The following is a 20,003-nucleotide window of genomic DNA, read 5'->3' as shown; positions in this document are numbered from 1 at the left end:
GATCCCGCCCCGGCCCCGCCCCGAACTTCAGCCCCACCCACCGGAGCTCCCAAACCAGGCTTAGGTCCCGCCCCGCCCCCCGCCCCGAACTTCAGCCCTGCTCTCCCCGCGCTCCTCAGCCGGGTCAACGTCCCGCCCCGGCCTCAAGCTGCAGCCACGCCCTTTCCACGGCGGCCCCACAGCGTCCCGCGTGCGGGCTCTCCTCACCTCCGTCGGGCCAACACGCCCAAACCGCTCACCCCGTTCTCAGCTCGGTCGGGCCCAAGGCCCCGCCCCTCCCGCTCCGTTCCCCTCAGCCCAGCCCCAGGCCCCGCCCACCTACTCCTGCGCTAAGTTCTCGCGTGGCCTTTGCCCTCACCCCAAGGGTCGGCTCCCTCGAGCGTCGTCCCTCCACACCTCAGTACCTCCAGGCCGTTTCTAGTAGCCTCGTCCCTCTGGGGGCCGCCCTTCCCTACACCCCCGCTCACCGGCACGGCCCCCCCCTTTTTCTCTCTAAAGTCTCGAGTCTGAGGGCCCGTTCACTCCTGCCTTCAACCCTGTCCAGGACGGGGCTCAGCCTGCGACACGGCCCCGCCCACGCCGGAGGCCCCGCCCACTCCGCCTCACCTGCGCTGGAGCTCCGGCCAACGCCCGCCAGGCGCAGGGGTAAGATACCTGCCCTCAAGGCTAAATAACCTTTCTACCGTAGTCTGCGTTAACTCGCGGATCTCCATCCTTTAAGTGGTGGTACTGCTGTCTCCTGGTGGCCGTTTGTGGCGCCTGACGGCAATGAGGATGAGGGGCTGGAATTTTGCAGGGGACGAGTTGTGGGTTCAAGTTTTGACTGGATGTGATGAACACTTTGCAGCTGTGTGACAACTCCCATACACCACCGTCCTCACCTCCTCTCCAAGTCAGATGCATCTGTCTCAGAGCCCTTGCGCACGGCACTGGGGCTGAGAGCAGCGACCCTACCTGGTAAAGTTGGAGGTCACTGTGCCGTCTAAATCACGAGGAGGTAAGCTCGGGGCCCCTCGGCAGTCAGGGCTTGTCGTGGCGAGGGAGGTGTGGCTATGCTGGGGTGGTGGAGCAGAGACTGAGGAGTGTGTGTGGGAGCCTGTGCTTGGAGCATCAGCCACTGCCGCTTTGGGAGCCACTAACTGGGAAACTGAGGCAGGCAGGGCTGGGGCTCCCACGATCAGTTTGGATCGTGTCACTGGCACACACTCCCTCATGACTTTCCTGCTGCTCTCACTGTAATGTCTGGACTCCTTTGCTGCTGCACATTCCAGCAGAGAAGCCAATCTGCATGGAGAATGAAGGGGAGAAAGATGTAGGCGGCTTTCCACTTTTCCTTCCAACCCCCCACACCCCCCCCCCCCGAGACCCCACTTTGGCCCTCCCACGTGTTTCCATGAGACAGGCTTGCAAGACAGCCCCCCTTTTCTTAAGCAAGCTACGGGGGGCTTCTGGTTTTTGCCTAATATCCTAAACTCCCCCTTATGTATCTTTTCAGACCTGGATCCCATTACCTCCCCAAAATCCTTCGCTCAGTGAGACTGGGTTGGCTGCTTTTCCCAACTTCATCCTGCTCCTGCTCCTTCTCCTTTCTGTCTTCCTGCCTCCCCCGTCCTCCATGTGTTCAGCAATCTCTGAAATGAATCCCCAAATGCCCCTGTCCCCTCCCCAGATCCTCCACCTTCCTCTCTCTGTGTGCCCAAAGCACTGACTCTGCCCTTTCCTGAGGGCACTGCTCCCATATGTTATTCACGTTCTAGTAACCTCTGAGCAGGGCTCTGAGTGCCCCAGACCTCCTTCGTGTCTGTATCTGGCAACAGCAATGGTTTGCTAAGTGAATGCGCGTGATTAATAAATTGAGCAGTGTTCATTGGAAAACACATTTAATTTCAAAGTAAACAAAGATGTTTGTACATTAAAGTATTTAATTAGTGAAACAATTATTATCAGTGTAACAAGCTGAAAAATACAGCAACTTGATACAAGACTGAGGTAACAAAATACTTCACCAGAAATCTAAAGAATCCCACAGGGGGCTGATGTTCAGTGGTTATTGCGGGTGAGACAATTCACAAGAATTAGAGAAAGTCCTTACACAACTGCATGCAGGGGTTCCGCTGGGGGGAAAGAAAAGAAAAAAGACAGCCCAGGAGAGTGCAACAGATTTAACAAGAAACGAATTAAAATGTAGAAACTGATTTTCAACTTACTTTGCAGGATACATAAGAAATTGAAAACTACTCTCTACGCAACATTTTGAATGCTAATTGAAAAACCATGCATTTTGGCACGAAATTTATTAAAGATCATACCATACTAATAAATTAATTACTAATATTTCATTACTGAATGGTCACAGTCGTTCAGAAATGAAAAAAAAGAGATCAATGATTAGAGAACAGACAGATGACCCATCACGTTGCTGCTGCAAAAAGGGATTTGGGGGCTGCACACGGTATACACACACTTGTGCAACACGGGACTCCAACGTGGTCCGTGGTACAAGTTCTCAACGCCCAAAAAATGCAGCTCTCGCTCATGCTGTACTTGCACCTAACCGTGAAATTTAAAACCAAAAAGCCTCTGAAGTAAATACTGTGAATATTCCGACCCTTCTCTCTCATTCCACCTCAAGAGTCCTCGGCATGCCCAACCGTAGCCCTGTGCCTGGGTGTTCTGCGCCAACCAGCCTCTAGGACGACGACTCCATCTAGTTCTCGTTGCAACTGAACTCGCAGAGCAAGAGGCTGTCCAGTCCGTTGAGCATTTGGAAACCTTTCTGGAGGAATCTGCGCAGGGTGTTTAACCCAGTGTTAGGAGAGAGGCAGGGTCTTGCCAGAGGAGATGCCATGTTGAGGATTATTTGTTCGTTGAGTGGTCAGCTCCGCGAGGGCAAGGATTGGGTCTGCTTGTTCTCAGCCATTTACAGTATATCCCTGGTAGAGCCTGGCACACAGGAAGCACTCACTAGAGGTGTGAGTGAATGAATGAATGAACGAATGAATGGTTTTGTGCAGAGAATGTTATTTCAAAGAGATTCTTGTATTTTTTTTTTTTTTTTAATATATGAAATCACCCAACATGTCAGTACGATGTGGGGCTGATTGAAGTCATTTATGAAGTCACACAAGATAAGTTAGATTGTGTTTTTAGCAATGTTCACCTGGTTATGAGCATCAGTAATGTGGGTGTAGAGCTGTAGACCCCACCTGTGGAATGAAATCAGGCCTCCCTTGCGAAAGGCTTCCCATTTTCATGGATTGTTTTCCACCTGTAAAATGGCATCCTGAAAGATACACATCTTGGGCTTGGGAGGCGGGAGAGGAAGATAATGAAAGAAATACTGGCCATCTTGGTAAGGAAAATAATGCTTTATAAATTCAGTTGGCAAGAGAGTGGGTTCTTTCCTAAACAGAATGCCTTCAAGTATCTTCCGCTTTAGGTTCCACAAATGGGTGGTGTATGGGCTTCTTCAGGGAAAGAAAGGGAGGCCACACTCTCTCACTGGGCACACTCAGAATATTATGTCTACTGCTCTCCACCGAATCAATCCTCCATGAAGCATTTCAGTTGTTAGAATGCACTTGGCTGACCTTGAGTTATAAGACACATTCCAACCGAGAGGGGCGAAAATTATTCCCAGGGAGAGGTAGATGAGCTGTTCTTGGGGCATTGTAATGCTACCAACTACCTATTCCACAATTTGTAGAAAGCATTCTGCAATTTTCATTCTGGGGTGCCATGATCTATTTGCTCAAAAAAAAAACAAAACAAAAAAAACCACCTCAGCACATGCATGTAAGACATATCACCTTCAATGGTTTCACAAACATTTGTGCATTATGGACAGTCAAGAAGCAAAAACTAGAAACATTTCCCTCCAGGGTGAGAATCCACCCATGGATTTCTTCCTTTTGGGGTTTGTGCCTGGTCTCTTCTGTCCCAGCCTGAGGACCTTCTCACCTGCTGCTTGAGAGACAAACCAATGCTGAGAAGACAATCTGCACTTACGTGTTTGGCCCCGTGCCCCTGCTGGGAGAGCCCAGGCACCTTTCAGCCTGTCTCCAGGACTTTTCTGGTATGTTCAAGGTTCTCACCAGTTCTGAAGGCCTTTGCCAACAAGGTCTAAGCAGATTCTTCAAGAATCCAAGCTAAGAGTGTTTCTAGGAGGGGATGTGGGATCCGTCTCAATGGGTGAGAAGACATTTGGAAAACAATTACAATTGTGCTATTTCAAATTCAGCTCAGAAGGAAACATTTGTGAGAGAGGAAGAAATTTTATAAAGCGCAGAAAATGATCTGACTTAGTGGAGCCTGAAATTCTGAGTGTTTTGGATTGACATCTGTAGCATTTCATGTGAGAAGAGCCAGGACAGTTGAAGAGGGGAGAAACCCAAGGAAAGTCCGTGGCTGATTTTCCAGTCTTAACGCTTCCATCCAAACTTAAGACTTAAAAAATATTAACCGGTAGAAGCAGATTCAATGTAGGTTAAAGCGTTGACCTGAATGGTTCTAGTGAGAGGTGTTGGAGTGTTTGGTGTTTTCTTTCAGCCTCTAGATGCTAATCTGAGTAGTCATTGGTATGAATTAGGTGTGCGCATCCGGACCCCGTCTGTGTGCCGGTGGGCGGAGCGCTCACAGCTAAGGTTGGACGGCACCAATTTACCATCTGGAGTCTCTCCCGGCACAGAAGTATTCAAGACTTTGCTCCAAAGAAGGGCTAGTTACTGAGCACACTAAGGCTCAACCGTAAAATAAGACGCTGATGGCAACTACTTTCCTCACCGATTCATTAGAATTTTCAGAAAAGTTGTCACCCTTTGGTCAAAAGACAGTGGTGGGTCCTTTGGTAGTTTTTAAATTTACCAACACTGTTTACTGGGTAAGATGTTGTTTTGAAGCATCTCGCCCAGAAACTCTTAAGGGTGGTTTGATGTCTGGTCAGTGTGAGCTCGGAAACCATGATAGCAACGAGGACCCAGGGAATTCAGAAAACCATTTCAGGGTTTCCTTCTCAGAATTTGGACACCCAGATTAGGGAAGGGGAGAGAGAAGCTCTGGTGATAAAGCTACCGTAAATAAAGCTAACTTTTATTCATTATTTTGAATAAAAATGCATTTGTGCAAAACAAAAGTCACTAAAAAGACAAACAGTGACAGATAAAAGGACATTGTTCATGTGAAGAGCTCTTAACTGAATGCAAAGCTGGGACCATTCACTCCCCAGGGCTTTGCTCTCTGGTCACCATAATCATCGACAATTGTGCCCTTGGACTTGGATGTGGAGAACTTGCTGGTGACTGCGTTTGGGGGCAAGATTGGGGGGAGCTTAAGGCCTCAGTGTCACTCAGCTCCCCAGTGTAACCAGGAATCCCAGCGGGCCCCGCCCTGGCAGTAGATGATGGGAGCAAAGCCTTGGCCTGCGGGGAGAGGCTGGTGCACAGGGGCTTCTGCGCAGCCGTTCTCTGTGAGCATGGCAGCCTCCGAGTGCTTCTGAGGAAGCTGGGAGAAAGTGTCACAATTTCCCCCTCTGGCATGGTCCAGGGGTGAGAAGACAAGGGCTTTCAGACCCTGCAGGAGAGGGGTGGGAGGAAGCGAGCAGGCCAGCCCAGTCCACAGTCCTAAAGCCGGGTCCTGTCTCAGAAGAGCCAACAGCAACAAGGCCGGGAGGGGACCCGGGGGCCCAGACAGCAGGCCTTCCAGATGAATAGCACCCATAGGAACAGAAAACAAGACACAATTTAAGGCATTGTTTGTTTACAGTAAAAGAATGCAAGGGACCCTTAACATAGGAATCTGGGCTCTCACTCTGACCTTCCTCGGTGGACAAGGCTATCACGTAAGGTGAAAGCAGGGCCTCAAAGCGAATGAAGGGTGTGATGTCACACGTCTTGTGCCAAAATGCATGTTTCTTGAAGAGTTCACACTCACTCGCACACGTACACGGCACACACACGCAGAGGACGCTTGGGGGGGTTGTACAAAATCTGAGGCAGCCCTGTGGGCGAGCGACCCCGTGCACTTGGGGTATAAAAAGCCAACTCCATAGTCTGTTCCTTCTCTCTGGCCCCTCATGCAGGTGAACTCTGTCCACTCTTGTCCGGGAGGAAGCACGGGGGACCCAACGTGGGCCGGATGCTCTCTGATCGAAGCAGCAGTTGGTGGACGGACAAGGGCCCAGAGAGGGAGGGTGGGGTGCACAGTCCGGGGCCCAGCCACGGCCCTGCGGGGTGGCGCTGAAGAATGAGTGTCATGAGAGTCGCTGGGGATTGGTGTAGGTGGACGCTGCACTGGCAGAGCCCGCTGGACCGTGAGGCCGCAGGCCGAGTCCCCGTGAGTCCGGCTGTGAGTCACCCAGCACCCTGGCCAAAAGCCCGTGCCCAGGACATGCACTTCGCCACCAGTCCCAGGCTGGGCTCCCAGAAGCCTCTGAAGTCACGCCAAGTCCTGCAGAGACTTATTCAAATGACATAAGGTTTGCAGGTACCTAGAAGAGAAAGCTCACCTCTTGTCAAAGTTCCAACCTTTTGGAAGGGGACAGGGGGTGCCCCGCCCCTAAGGGAAGGGATCAGGTCCTTCCCAGTTAGTCTGTGAATGAGCAGGTCAGGTGGGGAAGAGGGCCTGGCAGGAATAATGGCCACTGTTTGTTAAGTGGCCACTGTGTACCAGGCGCTTAACATCAACATGCCCTTCCAGTCTTCACAGCACCCCTTGAGGCAGGTTCTGGAAGTGTCCCCATTACACAAATGAGGGCCCTGAGGCTGAGAGAGGGAAAGCCCACAGCGAGTAAACGACAGGCTAAGGCACCAGAGCCCCTGCTCTCAATCACTATCCTGGCATCAAAATAAAACTTTGCTTGGAGCCGAGAGGAGACAAATCCTGCAGGAATGGGCGTATGCCTCTGGAAGGGACAGCAGCGGGCCGGTGTGGGTCGTGAGGGCACGGCAGGAATTGACAAGTGGAAGCACCAGGAGGAGTAGTCGGGATGCCGGGACCCCTAAGACCTTCCCATGGCTGTGTCCCCAGAACACGATCCCAGCTCCCTTTGCTGGGGAGACCACCAGCTCAAGGTCAGGGTGTTTCCCTGTCCCTTCAAATCCGCCCCCAGCCCCAGGCCCCCCAACCTAGCAACTGCCACGGGGTTCCAGGAAATTTGAGGAGAAGCAATTTCATCAAAAACAAATCCATCTTGGTATCAATTTGGTCAAAGTGATGAATTGGAAAAAAATGCATCTCCCTGCACCAGAAGAGAGTTATAAGAACGGTCACAGCAGCACTGTTCAAAATAGCAAAAAGCAGGAAATCATCCCTGGGATCACTGCCAGCAGAATTAATAAAAAAAATATCACTACAAATAAATGAATGACAGCAACACACATTGACACAGATGAATCTCAGGAACACACTGTAGGAGAAGAGCAAGTCACAGAAGAAAATATCTAGTTACGGTTCTATTTATAAAAATGTTTTAAAAAATGTAACCCAGACAATACGTTGAGGAATCAAATACACGTGCCAGCATTTTAAAGACACAGTAAATAAATCGGCAAGTGGTTATGGGGTGCAGGCAGACAGAAAGGAGACTGAAGCAGGAAAAGGCCCCTGGGCGAGGGAAGTGTTCCGAGGCCCCAGGAGGTCCTGCCTTTAGGTTGGCTGGGTGGGCAGGTACTTGGGTGCTTGTTGTATAGCTGTGGTTTACACCTTACACATACGTTATAAGTCAGGTGTAAGTGTATTCAGTGTTAGTACAAACAATTTTAAGAAACGCAAGGCCACAAAAGAGAAAACCAATTTTAGTCACTGAGATCTCCCATGGGAGTAGATGCCTTTCTGTGATGGCTTTCACTGGAGCCTCCTGGACGCCATCACACGGATGTGCTGGGCGTCACTGAATCCTCTGCTGTGGAGTATTTAGCTGTTGCCAATTTTTTATGATCACAGCATAGAGCGGGGATATGAGGTTGAAAGTAAACTCAAAATAAAAGGGGAAAAAAGTAGAAGAAAATAAAAGATCCCCATCCCCTAGGTCTAAAAATTGGACAAAAATACTTAAAAGTTGCAAAACCTTTTGCCACGTCACACTGCATTTGCCATACACAAAATCCTATTTGTCCTTTTAACCAAACACCTGCTCCGACAAATGGGTTGGACCCAGTTCCCTGCTATCTGCCCTGGAGTCGCTGCCATCCTCAGAGGTGTCCCCTCCCCGGCCCACAGAAGGGACAATGGGCTCTTGCTCGGGGCAAGCATCTTGGCTCCCGCTGAGGTGCCTAAGCCGTTGCCACCGGGCAGATGCCAAGGCCAGGTTTCTCTCCCCTGCCCCGCCCTCCTGGTGGCCCACCTCCAGGCAGGCAGTCCCTGGCCACCACGGCCTCTTGCTCACAGGTCACAGGGCCACGTGTGCGTGGCAGGTGAGCTCCTGTGCTCTGTTCTCTTAGGACGGCACTCGGGAGCTCACAAGGGGCCCCAGACACACACGGTGTGACTAGTTTGGAAAAGGTCAGGGTGCTCGTCCTCTCTTCATGTGACCTGAGGCCTTGTTCACTGGGGGTCACCTTCAGGTGACTACCAAAAACAAAACAAAACAAAAAAACCCTGGCCTTCCCATCGTGGAGACAAGCAATTCCCTTTGTTTAATGTAAAAAAATATACATAAGCACTCCAGATACCACGGAATTCTGGTTTCTTGTATATCATTTTAGAAATTTTATATGCAGACACAAACATACATATTATAAATATGTTTATGTATTTTAATACAAATAAGATCGTCCTTGCATGTTTTACACTTCGCTTAAATTTTTTTTTTTTTTTTAACGTAAGCTCTACGCCTCACCTGGGGCTCGAACTCATGACCCTGAGATCAAGAGTCTGTTCTATGGACTGAGCCAGCCAGGTGCCCCTGTACTTTGCCTTTTACTTCCGTCTTGGAGCCCCTTTCAGGGTACCACACACACAGATTCCCTCCTTCTAATTGCTATCAGGTGGTGGACAATAGGGATTTACTGACGGTCACAGAGGTTTCCAGTTCTATCAAGGACAATGCTGCAGTGAACATTCTTACCCACACGCATGTGTGAGTGTGTCAGTGGGGCAAATTCCCAGCAGGCAGATAGGTGAGTTGGGGGACTCAAATGCAATTTATTTTGAGCTTTCCTCGAAGTGGTACCTCAAGTTTTCCCCTTGTCGGTCTTTCCTACTGTTTTAGTTTGTCGAGAACTTTCTGCTAATTCTGCTTTCTCGCTTCCCATCATCTATAATCTGACCAGCTTGTCGCATATGTTCTATCTCACATTACAGATGAAAATCCTGAAGGGGACCAAACTGAGACCTCCTTCTGGTTTTCGAGAAAACTGTGCTGTCACCAGCATCCTCCTGGACCCAAGTGCCTGGCGTGAAATAGCCTTTGCTGACCCCAACCCACCCCAGACCTCAGAGCTGGTGCCTCCCAGCTGCTACCCACCGGAAGCTGCCACAGCCCACTCCACACTCTGGTGCTTGCTCTGTCCCCACACTGAGAGGCATCCACTCCCCAGTGCCCTCTTCTGGCCGATCCCTGGGGAGCACGGAGAGGGAGGCCTCCGGGCAGGAGTACCAATCCTGCCACCAGTGGCCAAATGCTGCCCACTGACTCCTGGGGGCAGGAAGCCCCAGCCTGCCCCTTCGGGTGCTGAGGGTTGGGGAGCCAGGCCTCCCAGAAGCCTGACAGTCAAGGCCGTGCTTCCAGACCTTTAGTTCAACTGCAGGAGGCTGAGCAAGCCGGGGGCCCTCTGGGAAGTGCGAGGCGGGATAGCTCAGGCAGAGAGTATAGACTTTGGTGTCAGGCAGACCAGGGTTAGATCTTGCTAACTGTGGGACCTTAAACGAGTATCTGCCACTTTCTGAGCCTCAGTGTCCTCAGCATAAAATGGAGACAGTAAGAGAACCTACCTCAACGAGTGTTGGAAGGATTTGGGTCAAATCCTGCAGGTAAAGCATTTCCCATAATGCCTGGTCCTGGGCGGGGTGCAGACCAGAGGCCCCCTGGCTCCAATACATTGAGCAGCGGCCATGGTTAGCTCTCAGTATTAGCTAGTATTATTATTCCTAAGGGCTGTGGGGCAGGGAGGCCCTTTCATCAGTCTGGAGTATTCCCGTGAATCAACTTTTGTGAGGGGGATGGTCTAAATAGATGCTATATCGTGATCCTTGGGGCGACATCACCCCTGCCACCTAACTGTGCCCAATGGATGTTTCCCACTTCCTTTAGTGGGAAAGACACAGGGACCAGATTCAAAGTTCTGGTCTGGAGCCAGGCTTAGTCCTAAGCTGAGCAGACGGTGCCCTGTCTCACGGAAAAAGGCTTTTCAAAAGAGGGTGTCTGGGAGCAGAGCTAACAGGCCCTGAGGGAAGGAGGGAGCTCTTATTTTCTATGGACCCTTAGTCCCAAGGGAAAGGATATTTCATGTGACAAGCAGGGTTTTGGTGACTTTACCTGAGGCCTGTTGCTTTTACACGCATCATCCAAATGCTTGTGCCACAGTATTGCATGAAACCGGGAACCAGTCTGGAACTTGTAAACATTGCCTGACGGGCAGAGAAACTATTGGTTAGGAAGAGGGAGGGCACCTGGGAGGGTCTGCCCGTGGCTAGGGCATGAAGATAAACGTGAACATAGGTTAACTAAACCAAGGAAGGTCAGGAGCAGCCCAGGGCAAGCTTGGGGCTGGCAGAGGCAGAACTTCTGGTGCCTCTGGGCCCTCTCTCCGGACCAGGGCTCTTAACCATTTTGGGGGTCACGGTGCATTTGGCTCTGGTGAAGTCTGGGGCCCCTTCTCAGGATAATGCTTTCAAATGCATAAAAGAAAATACAAAGGATATCAATACCACTGGAATACAGTTATCAAACTACCAAACAACGTGAGTGACACAGATATACCTGGGTTTCTCTATTAACCCACCAATAACAAGACCCAGGGGCAGGTCTGACACGGTACTGTAATTCCAGAGAGATGAGTAGAAATGCCACTCTGAGAAATCTGCAATGATATGTGATAGGAAAACATCTGTGGTTTTTCTTGCAGATAAAATCACAGATGTTGTGAACGTTCTCGTAGTCTAATGCTCATAAATAAAGGCGTGAGAGGCCACAGAAAACCAAGATGTAATTTTTTCCCCACTCAAGTTCACAGATCCTTTGGATTTATCCACAGACCCTGGCCACCCTCTGTGTCATACTGCCCTCTGCTTGGGGACAGTGCTTTCCTGGGGGCTAAGGCCCAAGAGTGGCCTGTGGTCCCTGTGGCCATATGGTCCTTAAGTCAGGCTCATGTAGGCACACAGCCTTTACTTCCTCAAGAAACCTCTTCTAATCCAGGCCCAGGGCCTTGAGGAAGAAATTCCCGTGGTAACCAGCCTGGGATGCCCTCTGATGTGTGTCTAACTGTGTGTGGATTCAGTTGCTCAGACCTGGAGCAGAGAACTTGGCTCCTCTCTCCTCCGCCCCCTGGGCCCCTTGAGGTTGGTGCTCCTTTACTGCCCAGCTAATGACATTAGAACCCTGCCAGTCACGGTGGGGTCTGTCTCCTGCAGCAGCTGTTACCTGGGAGCTTGTTAGATATACAGAAACTTGGCCTCCACCCCAGATCCGCTGAATCCAAATCTGAATTTTAACAAGATCCTCAGGTGCTTTTTAAGTACATGAACTTTGCACTAGAACATTCCTGTGAGGATGTGAAGATGCTCGGAGACTTTATAATCCCAGCGACTTTGCCTGGCTAGAACCCAACACCCAGGCATTTCAGGGTTTTGTCATGTGACGTGCGCCACCAGGAAGATTAGCATGGCCCATTCTGGTTTTTTTGTTTTGTTTTTGTTTTTTTTGAGTATAGTTGACACAAAATGGTACATTAGTTTAAGCTGTACAACAAAGCGCTTCAACGAGTTTATACATTATGCTGTGCTCACCACAGTGTAGTTATTAGCTATCACCACACAACACTATTAAAATATCATTGACTATATTCCTTATGTTGTGCTTTTATTCCTGTGACTTATTCATTCCGTAACTGGAAGCCTGTGTCTCCCACTCCCCTTCACCCATTTTGACAACCCCTTACCCCTCTCTCCCCTCTGGCACCCATCAGTTCATCCTCTGTATTTATAGGTTTCTGCTGATTCTGATTCTGCTTTTTTTCCTTCTAGATTCCACATATGAGTGAAATCATATGGTATTTGTCTTTCTCAGTCTGATTTATTTCACTTAGCATAATACTCTTTCGGTCCATCCATGTTGTCACAAATGGCATGATCTCATCCTTTTTTATGGCTGCATGATATTTTTATGGTGTGTGTGTGTGTGTGTGTGTGTGTGTGTGTGTGAATGACACCTTCTTTTTTAAATTTTTTTTTTTTTCAACGTTTATTTATTTTTGGGACAGAGAGAGACAGAGCATGAACGGGGGAGGGGCAGAGAGAGAGGGAGACACAGAATCGGAAACAGGCTCCAGGCTCTGAGCCATCAGCCCAGAGCCCGACGCGGGGCTCGAACTCACGGACCGTGAGATCGTGACCTGGCTGAAGTCGGACGCTTAACCGACTGCGCCACCCAGGCGCCCCAAATGACACCTTCTTTATCCATTCATCTATCAAAGGACACTTAGGTTGCTTCCATATCTTGGCTATTGTAAATAATGCAATAAACTTTAAACATAGGGGTGAATTTCTTTTTGAATTAGTGTCTTCATTTTCTTTGGGTAAATACCCAGTAATGGAATTATTGGATCATATGGTATTTCTAATTTTTTGAGGAACCTCCATACTGTTTTCCACAGTGGCTGTACCCTTTCACATTCCCATCAGCAGTGCACAAATGTTCCCTTTTCTCCACATCCTTGCCAATACTTGTTATTTCTTGTCTTTTTTATTTTAGCCATTTGACTGGTGTGAGGTGATATCTCACTGTGGTTCTGATTTCTGTTTCATTCAGAGCGTGGCCTATTCTGAATGTCCAGTGCAGGCAGCGCTCCTGGACAAGATGGCGCCCAGAACCTCTCCTTCTACCCAACATGGTCATGGAGGAGGGGTGGAACCAGGAGGGAAATGGAAGATGGCCAGACAAGGTAAAGTTGGGGCTTTTGTAAAAAGGCTCTTCTCAGATTTGGCCTTGGACTAGGATATTGTGAGAGTCTCACAGCACAGGTGATGTCAGGGGCATCCCTGAAATCTTCCAAGACCTAAGACCCTCCCAGCCACGTGGTCCCTGCCTCATGCAGCGTTATATTATTTATTCCAAGACCCCGAGGCCACAGCTCCAAAGGTAATGGGCCCCAGTAGCCACAGGTGAGGCCACAAAAGGGTTCCTGAAGCCACATGCCATGCCCACTGCTCACTGAACACACTGACCGCGATCTAAGCAGTTTTTTCATGGACTAGTGAGGGGACCCTCTGATCACAACCTAAAGCAAAGGGAAAGCAGCAGCCCCCAAAGTTCCTACTGTTTCAAAATATACATTTAGTAGGAGAGGAAAACAGGGTAGAGAGAAATGGTGGGCACCCGGTGCCGGGCCCGCTGCCTACCTTTGTCAGGGTTATTCAGCTGGAAGATATCGGGGTGCTCGGGGTCATCAGGAAGCTGCACCATCCAGCCCACAACGGAGACCTTTTTGCCGGGTGTGGATTTATACTGGGGAAGAACAACAGTGTAACCAGGAGGCCCACGCCCTCCATTCCCCCGCATCGTCTCCCCCAGGAAGGCTGGGGGGCCCGGCGAGGTTCCTTCCCACCCCTGCCACCTCCCCTGCCTCCCTCCGCCCCTCCTCTGCAGGTCATACTGCATGAAGTCCCAGCATGGAAAGTCCTTTCATGGGACTTACATGTTTTCTGTCCGTGCCCCGCAAGGACTTGGCTCCGTAGTACAGGAGGGTGGATCCCGAGAGGATGACCCAGTACCTGGTCCACGAGGAAAGCTACAGAGGAAGGGGAGGCAGAGTGACACCCCAGTAAGTAGTGGGGAAGTCCCCCCTCCCTGTCTGATTACAGACCCAGCCCCGTGGGTGGAAGGGTGCCCCCCCCCCCCCCCCCCCCCCCGCCTCAAGCCAATGCCAGTGCTGGCTTCCCCTCCTCACCTCTTCCCTGGCCACTCATCCACTAATGTCACTTCCACCCAGGGCCTAGAGGAGGGAGACCCTCCTCATCTGTGCCTCCGAACTCCTTAGCCCTAAGCCCTACCTCCCCTTTCTGGCTCCTTTACTCAGAGAGCCTTTCGTTTCCTAGCTTGTTTAAGGCTTGTTAAGAGCCAAGGCTTAATTCCTACGTATTGAGGTAACTTGGGCCCAAGAATATCCTGGGGAAAAATATTTTTATTTTTTACTTTTAAAAAATTTTTATTTTTTTAAATATTTATTTGCTTTTGAAGGGGGGAGGGGCAGAGAGAGGGAGACAGAGGGTCTGAAGCGGACTCTGCGCTGACAGCAGAGAACACGATGTGGGGGCTCGAACTCAGAACTGTGAGATCATGACCTGAGCTGAAGTCGGACGCTTAACTGATAGAGCCACCCAGGCGCCCCAGGGAAAAACATTTTTAAAACCCAGACATGCTCAGCCATCGCCCAGCAGAACCATGATACCCGCACTGGGGTGCTCTGGCTGAGATGGAATGCCAATGCTGTGCTGACCCTCTCGAGAGCAGTACCAACCTAACTCCAGGGCTCTGCCAGCTTCCACTTGCCCTCATCACAGCCCTGGCTCACCGCACGCTCACTGTGTGCACGGCCATGCATGTGACCTTCTTGTCCTCTAGGACACAGACACTATTTTATCCCAATTTACAGATATGGGAACTGAGGCCCTTGCCCACTCAGTGGCACAGCCAGGGCTGGAGCCCGGGGCCCTCACCGATGCCCCAGCCGCCTCCGGATGGAGGGCTGTCTGCACTTACCGCGGGCTTCCGTCCTTCCTTGAGCAGAGTTTTCCTCCTCAGAGGACCCTCCATGGTGGGCACGGCGGCTGAGCTCCCCAGCGTACAGATGCACGGGCCCGTGGGGCTGAGGGGAGACCACCAGTCAGATGCCGCCCTGCAGGAGCTGGGGTCAGGCACCCTCTCCCTCCCACGTCCCCACTGCAGAGTCCCTGATCCTGTGCCAGGCCAGAAACAACGCTGTCGAGAAAAGGCCAGGGAGGGGCCCCTGAGGCCGAGGGCAGCTTGAAGGAAGAGGGGCCAGGGCGGCCACAGCCGCAAACTTTCACCTCCCTCGTCTTTCTGAGCCTGCAAGGCCCGAGGCTTGGTGACCGAGCTCCCTATAACCCAGGCCCCAGCAGCACCCGCCACCCTGTCCTGAGCTCTGCGGTGGCTTCCTCCTGCCTTGCCCCTGTGCTCCCACCTTTCTCTGGGGCCTATGCAGCCCCTCCTTGTGTGGGCAGGAGCCTGGAGGAGCAGTGGGGGAGGTGGGGGTGGAGTGAGGAGAGGGGAGGAGGACAGCTGACCAGCCCTGCACCTTTGCCTCAGGGCTCCCTTCTCCCCCAGGGCCGCAGGGTTTCAGGCGCCACCTACAGGTGAAGGCCGCCAAGTGCAGCTCTGGCCGGGACCTGTCCCCTGGGCTTCACACTCTGGCTTCACTCACTGGGCAGGCGCCTCCCATGGGCATCTCCCTCAACTTGGCGCCTTTCCTCAAGCTGCTTTTTCTCCACGTGCGTGTGAATGGCACCGCCGTCCACCTGGCGGCTTGAACCAGGGACCTGGGGTGTTTCTCCACTTTCCCCTCCACCGCTGCAACCTACTGAATCCCAAGGATGCCCTGATCCCAAGTCCTACATATGCCTGACTACCCGTCTCAGTCACCCTGCCCGCCCCCCCACCTTAGGCCAACTTGGCTCTTCCTTTGGACAACTGCCCGATGCTCTGCCCCGGCCTCCCTGCAGCCCCTCCTGCCTTCCTCCTGCACCCTCTCCAGCTCTCCATGCCTCTGGCCAGGATGACCTGGTCATGCCACAGTCTGTCACCTCCCCCCAACCCTGCTCGGTCCCACCTCTCCAACCTCATCTCCACCCCTCCCCCTCTCATTTCTGACAACACTGACTCTCCTTCATTTGCTTCGGCTTGGGGCACTCTTATTATCGCTACACCTACCCTCCCTGTATTTGCTTAATTCCTATCACTCTTCCAGTCGTTTCTCCAGAGAGCCCTTCCTTGCTCCATCCCACCTCCACTCTGGGACCATCAGTCATCCGGGATTATCCGTTAGGCCTGTTTCTCCTGTGGCAGCGGCCTCCTGGGCCAAGGCAGAGGCCACGTCTGTCCCATGAGCAACCTCTAGCACAGTGTGTGGCCTCCAACAAGCAGCCTAGAGCTGTTCGTCAAATAACTAAACACACCAATCAATGAATACCTGTAGACGCAGCTCCGGGTCCGGGGAGAATTCCGAACTGGAACGCGCCAGTTGGGCCCCAGGGTGGCATAGAGACGTCCCCTGCTTCAGAGGAAAAGGGTGGACTTTTAGCAACAGCCCGGAACAACCAGATACTCTGAGGAAGCGAGGGTATCTCGGACCCTGCGGTCATTAGCTCGGGAAGCTTCAACCTCAACTCTTCCCACACCTCCTCCGTCATGCTACAGGCACATCTGGGGCACATTCAGGGCCAGTTCCCAAGGCTCCAGGTGATTCTTTCCTTAACTTTCTAATTAAATGTTTACCCCTCTTCCAGTGGCAGGGGGTGACTAAAATCAGGGCACGCCCACTTACCCAATGTGAAGCTGACATATTTAACAGAAAAAAGCAGGAAAGCCCAAATGTTCCATGGCTAATCCAGCGAAAAGGGCGCACACAGCGACAGAATTGTGGGCAGTCTTGCACGTTGGGCCTGGGGGGGGGGGGGGCCCTGGAATCTCTCTGTGGGCTACCCCTCGGGCTTCTCAGCTCCTCTCCCTCCTGGAGTCCCCAGCAGGGAGCCTTTGCAGAGGAAGGTGCAGTTTCCAGAGTAAGCAGAGAGCTTAACCTATTTGGGGGGAGGCTTCCATTTTTCTTCTCTTCGTCTTTTCCTCTTTCAGCAGAATGACTTCTTGTATCCACTTGGTCCTCAACCTTCTCACCCCTGCAGCATGGTCTCTCCCTGGGCTGTAGCATTCCTTGCCCATTGGCTAAACAATGATGTAACCCAATTTATAGTCAGACGGGGTGAAGACTTCCTTTTCAAATATTCTCTCTATTCTCTACTGCCCGTCCTCGGTTGCCGCGTGCTGCCCCACAGCTCTGGACACCTGGGGGTGGCGTGGGACATCGTCATTCATTCCAGCAGGTGCATCATACCGTAAGTAAGCTCCGGTTCCTCCAAGAGAGGGTGTCGTTGTTCGCTGCCCCTCCATCCTCCGCTTGAGAAGGACCGGTTCTTGAGGAGCATCTTGAGTCTGCTGTGCAGAGGCCCAAGTTCAGGGCTCGTGGGAGTCTGAGGCCTTCTAGGCCAACTGCTCTGGGACCCTGCTCCTTCTGCCCAACAGCTACTCCTCTTCAGGAGGTAAAGAGCCACAGCATGTGCTTGGCCCCTCAAGTCCTCAAATGCAATGGATCTCAGCCTTTCCCCACCACTCCTTGGTGACAGATGATGGTCAGAGGCTGACCCCACTCCTGCCCCCACCATGAACTGTGGCACAGAGGCGGCCCTGGCATGCCCAACTCCCAGCCCACAGACCGACGGTTTCCTCCCTCTCTTCCATTCAGAAAGAGGCTTGCAATGCAGTGAGTGAGCGACATTACAGGTCATGATGAATCTGCTCTCACTTATGAAAAGCTTCAGTACTTTCACCGTTATTGGGAACACTACTGCGTACCTCACAGCTGGGTGTGGCACCGTGACATGTTACCACCCCGTGCTTAAGCGGGCTGCTGGGGGGGCTCGCTACGGGCTGCCTCCAGGGTTGCTTTCCTCCACAGCCACCACCAGAGATTTCTTATGAATCGGGGCAGAGTGTGACAGTGAACCTTTCTGCGATGACATTCCTTGTGCCAGGAAGACGTCTCCTTGCTTGATCTGGAACCCTGCTCTGAACCACCACCTGTCTGGAGTTGGAGATGGAGCCTCCCTTTCCAGAGCTGGGTCCTCTGGCCTCTTCTTCTCCACCTTTCATCTTGTGGGTCTTTTTGCCCTGGTACCCGAAGAAAATGTGTGATGACAGCAGGCTGTCCCCAGTGACTGGCAGTTCCACCAACAGGGGGGTGTGGCTGCCACTGCTACCTTCCCTCTGTCGTGCTCTCCTTTCTGAGACTGTCCATGGCTGCACACTCAATAGATGTCTGCAGGACTGACACTTGTTGACGGAGACCCTTAAACCAACATCTTCCAACCAGCCTAGCCTTGTAAGCAACCTTTCTTCACATTCTTTCTAAGGGCGCGGGGTGCCCCCTGGTGCACTGGACTGGTGGGGGAGTGTGGGGGCACGGAGATCACTAGTGAGTGGGGGCTCATATGTGCAAGGCTGTTACACTCACCATCTCACTGGAGCTTTATTTAAGTTAAGCACATTATCTTCCCCAGAATAGGGAAACTGAGGCTCAATGATGTGAAGACACTTGACTGAGGCCTGAGCCTAATAAACCAGGACTGGACCCTGTTCTGTCTGGTTGTATAGCTGAAGCTCTTCCCACACCTTTCAGGGTCACAGGGAGGCCCAGATGTCACGTGTCGGGGCTCTGCCACAGGCACTGGCTCTGCGTGTGGAACTGGCACCATGTGGCTTCTGGGTGCTCTCCCAGAGGTACCCCTCCGTGTAGGTCTCTGCCACAGCTCACACTGATCGGGCTTTGTCAGTGTCCATGAGACTGGACGGCCACAACAGTCTTAGGCCCTAGATCTCCTTGGGTAAGACCCTTCCCAGGCCCCTCATCCCTTGGTCTCCGCGCTGGAGTAACCTTCTGGTGGTTTTGGCTGATGGGCACGGAAGGGCAATTGCTTACCACGAGACACGCCGCTCTTCCCAACTCTGTGAAGGGTGCTATTCCCACCGTGACTCAAGTGAGGAACCTGAGGCTCAAGGAAGTGAAGCCACTCATCCCACCCCACTGGCCTGTCATTAGGGATTTAGGGATGGAGATGCAAATATTAACAAAGGGAGTCTGGCTTTCTGGTATGAGTAGACAGCTTATGTCAGCCTAGCTCCTCCAAGTGGGGGAAGTCAGAGTCTGCTTCCCTGGAGCCTGGGGGAGTGACCCTGGCCTTGAAGGGCAGTGTAATGGTGAATTTTCTTCAAGGCCAGCTTTTAGAATAGTTAGGGTTGTGGTGGCCACCCTTCCTCCCAAGATGAGCCCTGTACGCTGGAGTGGGGGTTGTGATAGTTGGGTGATTCTGGTCAGGCCCAGGCAGGCTAAAATCAGCACAGAGGAGCTAGGCTCTTCAGCCATTGGAACCAATCTGATCACTGCCCTGCTTTGAGAAGATTTGTTATTTTGAATGTTCAGGGCAGAAATGCAGAATGAATGAGCATTGTATCTGGTGAACTCAGAAATCAGGGAGTTTCTTGGACTGACATGGCTCCCACTCCAGAACCACAGACAACTTTCCTGGCATGATGCTGGAGCAGAATGTGGCTAAATGGAATGTATTCCAGGAAAGCCATTTTACAGTCTCCTCTGAGGGGTGGATCTTGGGTAGTGGTGGGGAGGAGGGATGCAGGAAGCAACCCTACTCACGGGAAGTCTGGTCTGGGGAAGATGTAGGATGACAACCAAATAAAACACTTCAGTCCCAAGTGGTGTGCAAGATGATGATGATGATGATGATGATGATGATGATGAGCATAGTGATAAGGATGATGGTGATAGTAAGGATGGGCTGATGATGATGGGGATGATGGGGATGATGGAATGATGGGATGATAGGGGTGATGGGGATGGTGGGGATGATGGAGATGATCGGGGTGATGGGGACAGTGGGGGTGATTGGGGATGGTGGGGGTGATGGAGATGATCGGGGTGATGGGGGTGATGGGGATGGTGGGGGTGATGATCGGGGTGATGGGGATGGTGGGGGTGATTGGGGAT

At 51.8% G+C, this 20,003-nt stretch overlaps 2 protein-coding genes and 1 long non-coding RNA gene across 20 annotated transcripts in view; 1 reads left to right on the top strand and 2 right to left on the bottom strand.

Annotated features, from left to right (window-relative positions):
- GARNL3 (GTPase activating Rap/RanGAP domain like 3) overlaps nucleotides 1-492 on the bottom strand; it is a 151,144-nt gene extending 150,652 nt beyond the window's left edge. Inside the window, exon 1 of one of the 2 annotated variants that reach the window (XM_086684043.1) lies at nucleotides 359-492. The gene's annotated coding sequence lies outside the window, so the exon portion shown is untranslated. Of the gene's footprint in view, nucleotides 1-207; nucleotides 287-358 lie in introns of those variants that run through there. The other variant, XM_086684042.1, reaches the window with a different exon arrangement.
- On the top strand, nucleotides 92-11,999 carry LOC147575069 (uncharacterized). Of its 2 annotated transcripts, none has more exons than XR_015243077.1 (3): nucleotides 92-645; nucleotides 848-997; nucleotides 9,298-11,999. It is a non-coding gene; the product is annotated as an uncharacterized LOC147575069 (long non-coding RNA). The 2 variants fall into 2 exon arrangements; XR_015243078.1 differs by lacking the exon at nucleotides 9,298-11,999 and adding an exon at nucleotides 1,496-1,877.
- Nucleotides 5,738-20,003, bottom strand: part of RALGPS1 (Ral GEF with PH domain and SH3 binding motif 1) — a 313,342-nt gene continuing 299,076 nt past the window's right edge. For 7 of the 16 annotated variants that reach the window (XM_086684052.1, XM_086684053.1, XM_086684048.1 and 4 more), the window contains 5 exons: nucleotides 16,362-16,445; nucleotides 14,915-15,020; nucleotides 13,851-13,943; nucleotides 13,555-13,660; nucleotides 10,208-10,563 (listed from right to left, as the gene is read on the bottom strand). In XM_086684052.1, coding sequence (XP_086540178.1) covers nucleotides 10,400-10,563; nucleotides 13,555-13,660; nucleotides 13,851-13,943; nucleotides 14,915-15,020; nucleotides 16,362-16,445 — 553 coding nt within the window. In that variant the 3' untranslated portion in view covers nucleotides 10,208-10,399. Of the gene's footprint in view, nucleotides 6,485-10,205; nucleotides 10,564-13,554; nucleotides 13,661-13,850; nucleotides 13,944-14,914; nucleotides 15,021-16,361; nucleotides 16,446-20,003 lie in introns of those variants that run through there. The other 9 variants (XM_025914877.2, XM_025914907.2, XM_025914882.2 and 6 more) reach the window with 6 other exon arrangements.

The sequence above is a fragment of the Puma concolor genome, chromosome D4 (genome assembly GCF_028749965.1).
Source record: "Puma concolor isolate L17-30 chromosome D4, mPumCon1.1.hap2, whole genome shotgun sequence".
Lineage (NCBI taxonomy): Eukaryota > Metazoa > Chordata > Mammalia > Carnivora > Felidae > Puma > Puma concolor.
The sequence above is the reverse complement of the archived record's forward strand: the minus strand, read 5'-3'. Positions and strand labels throughout refer to the sequence as shown.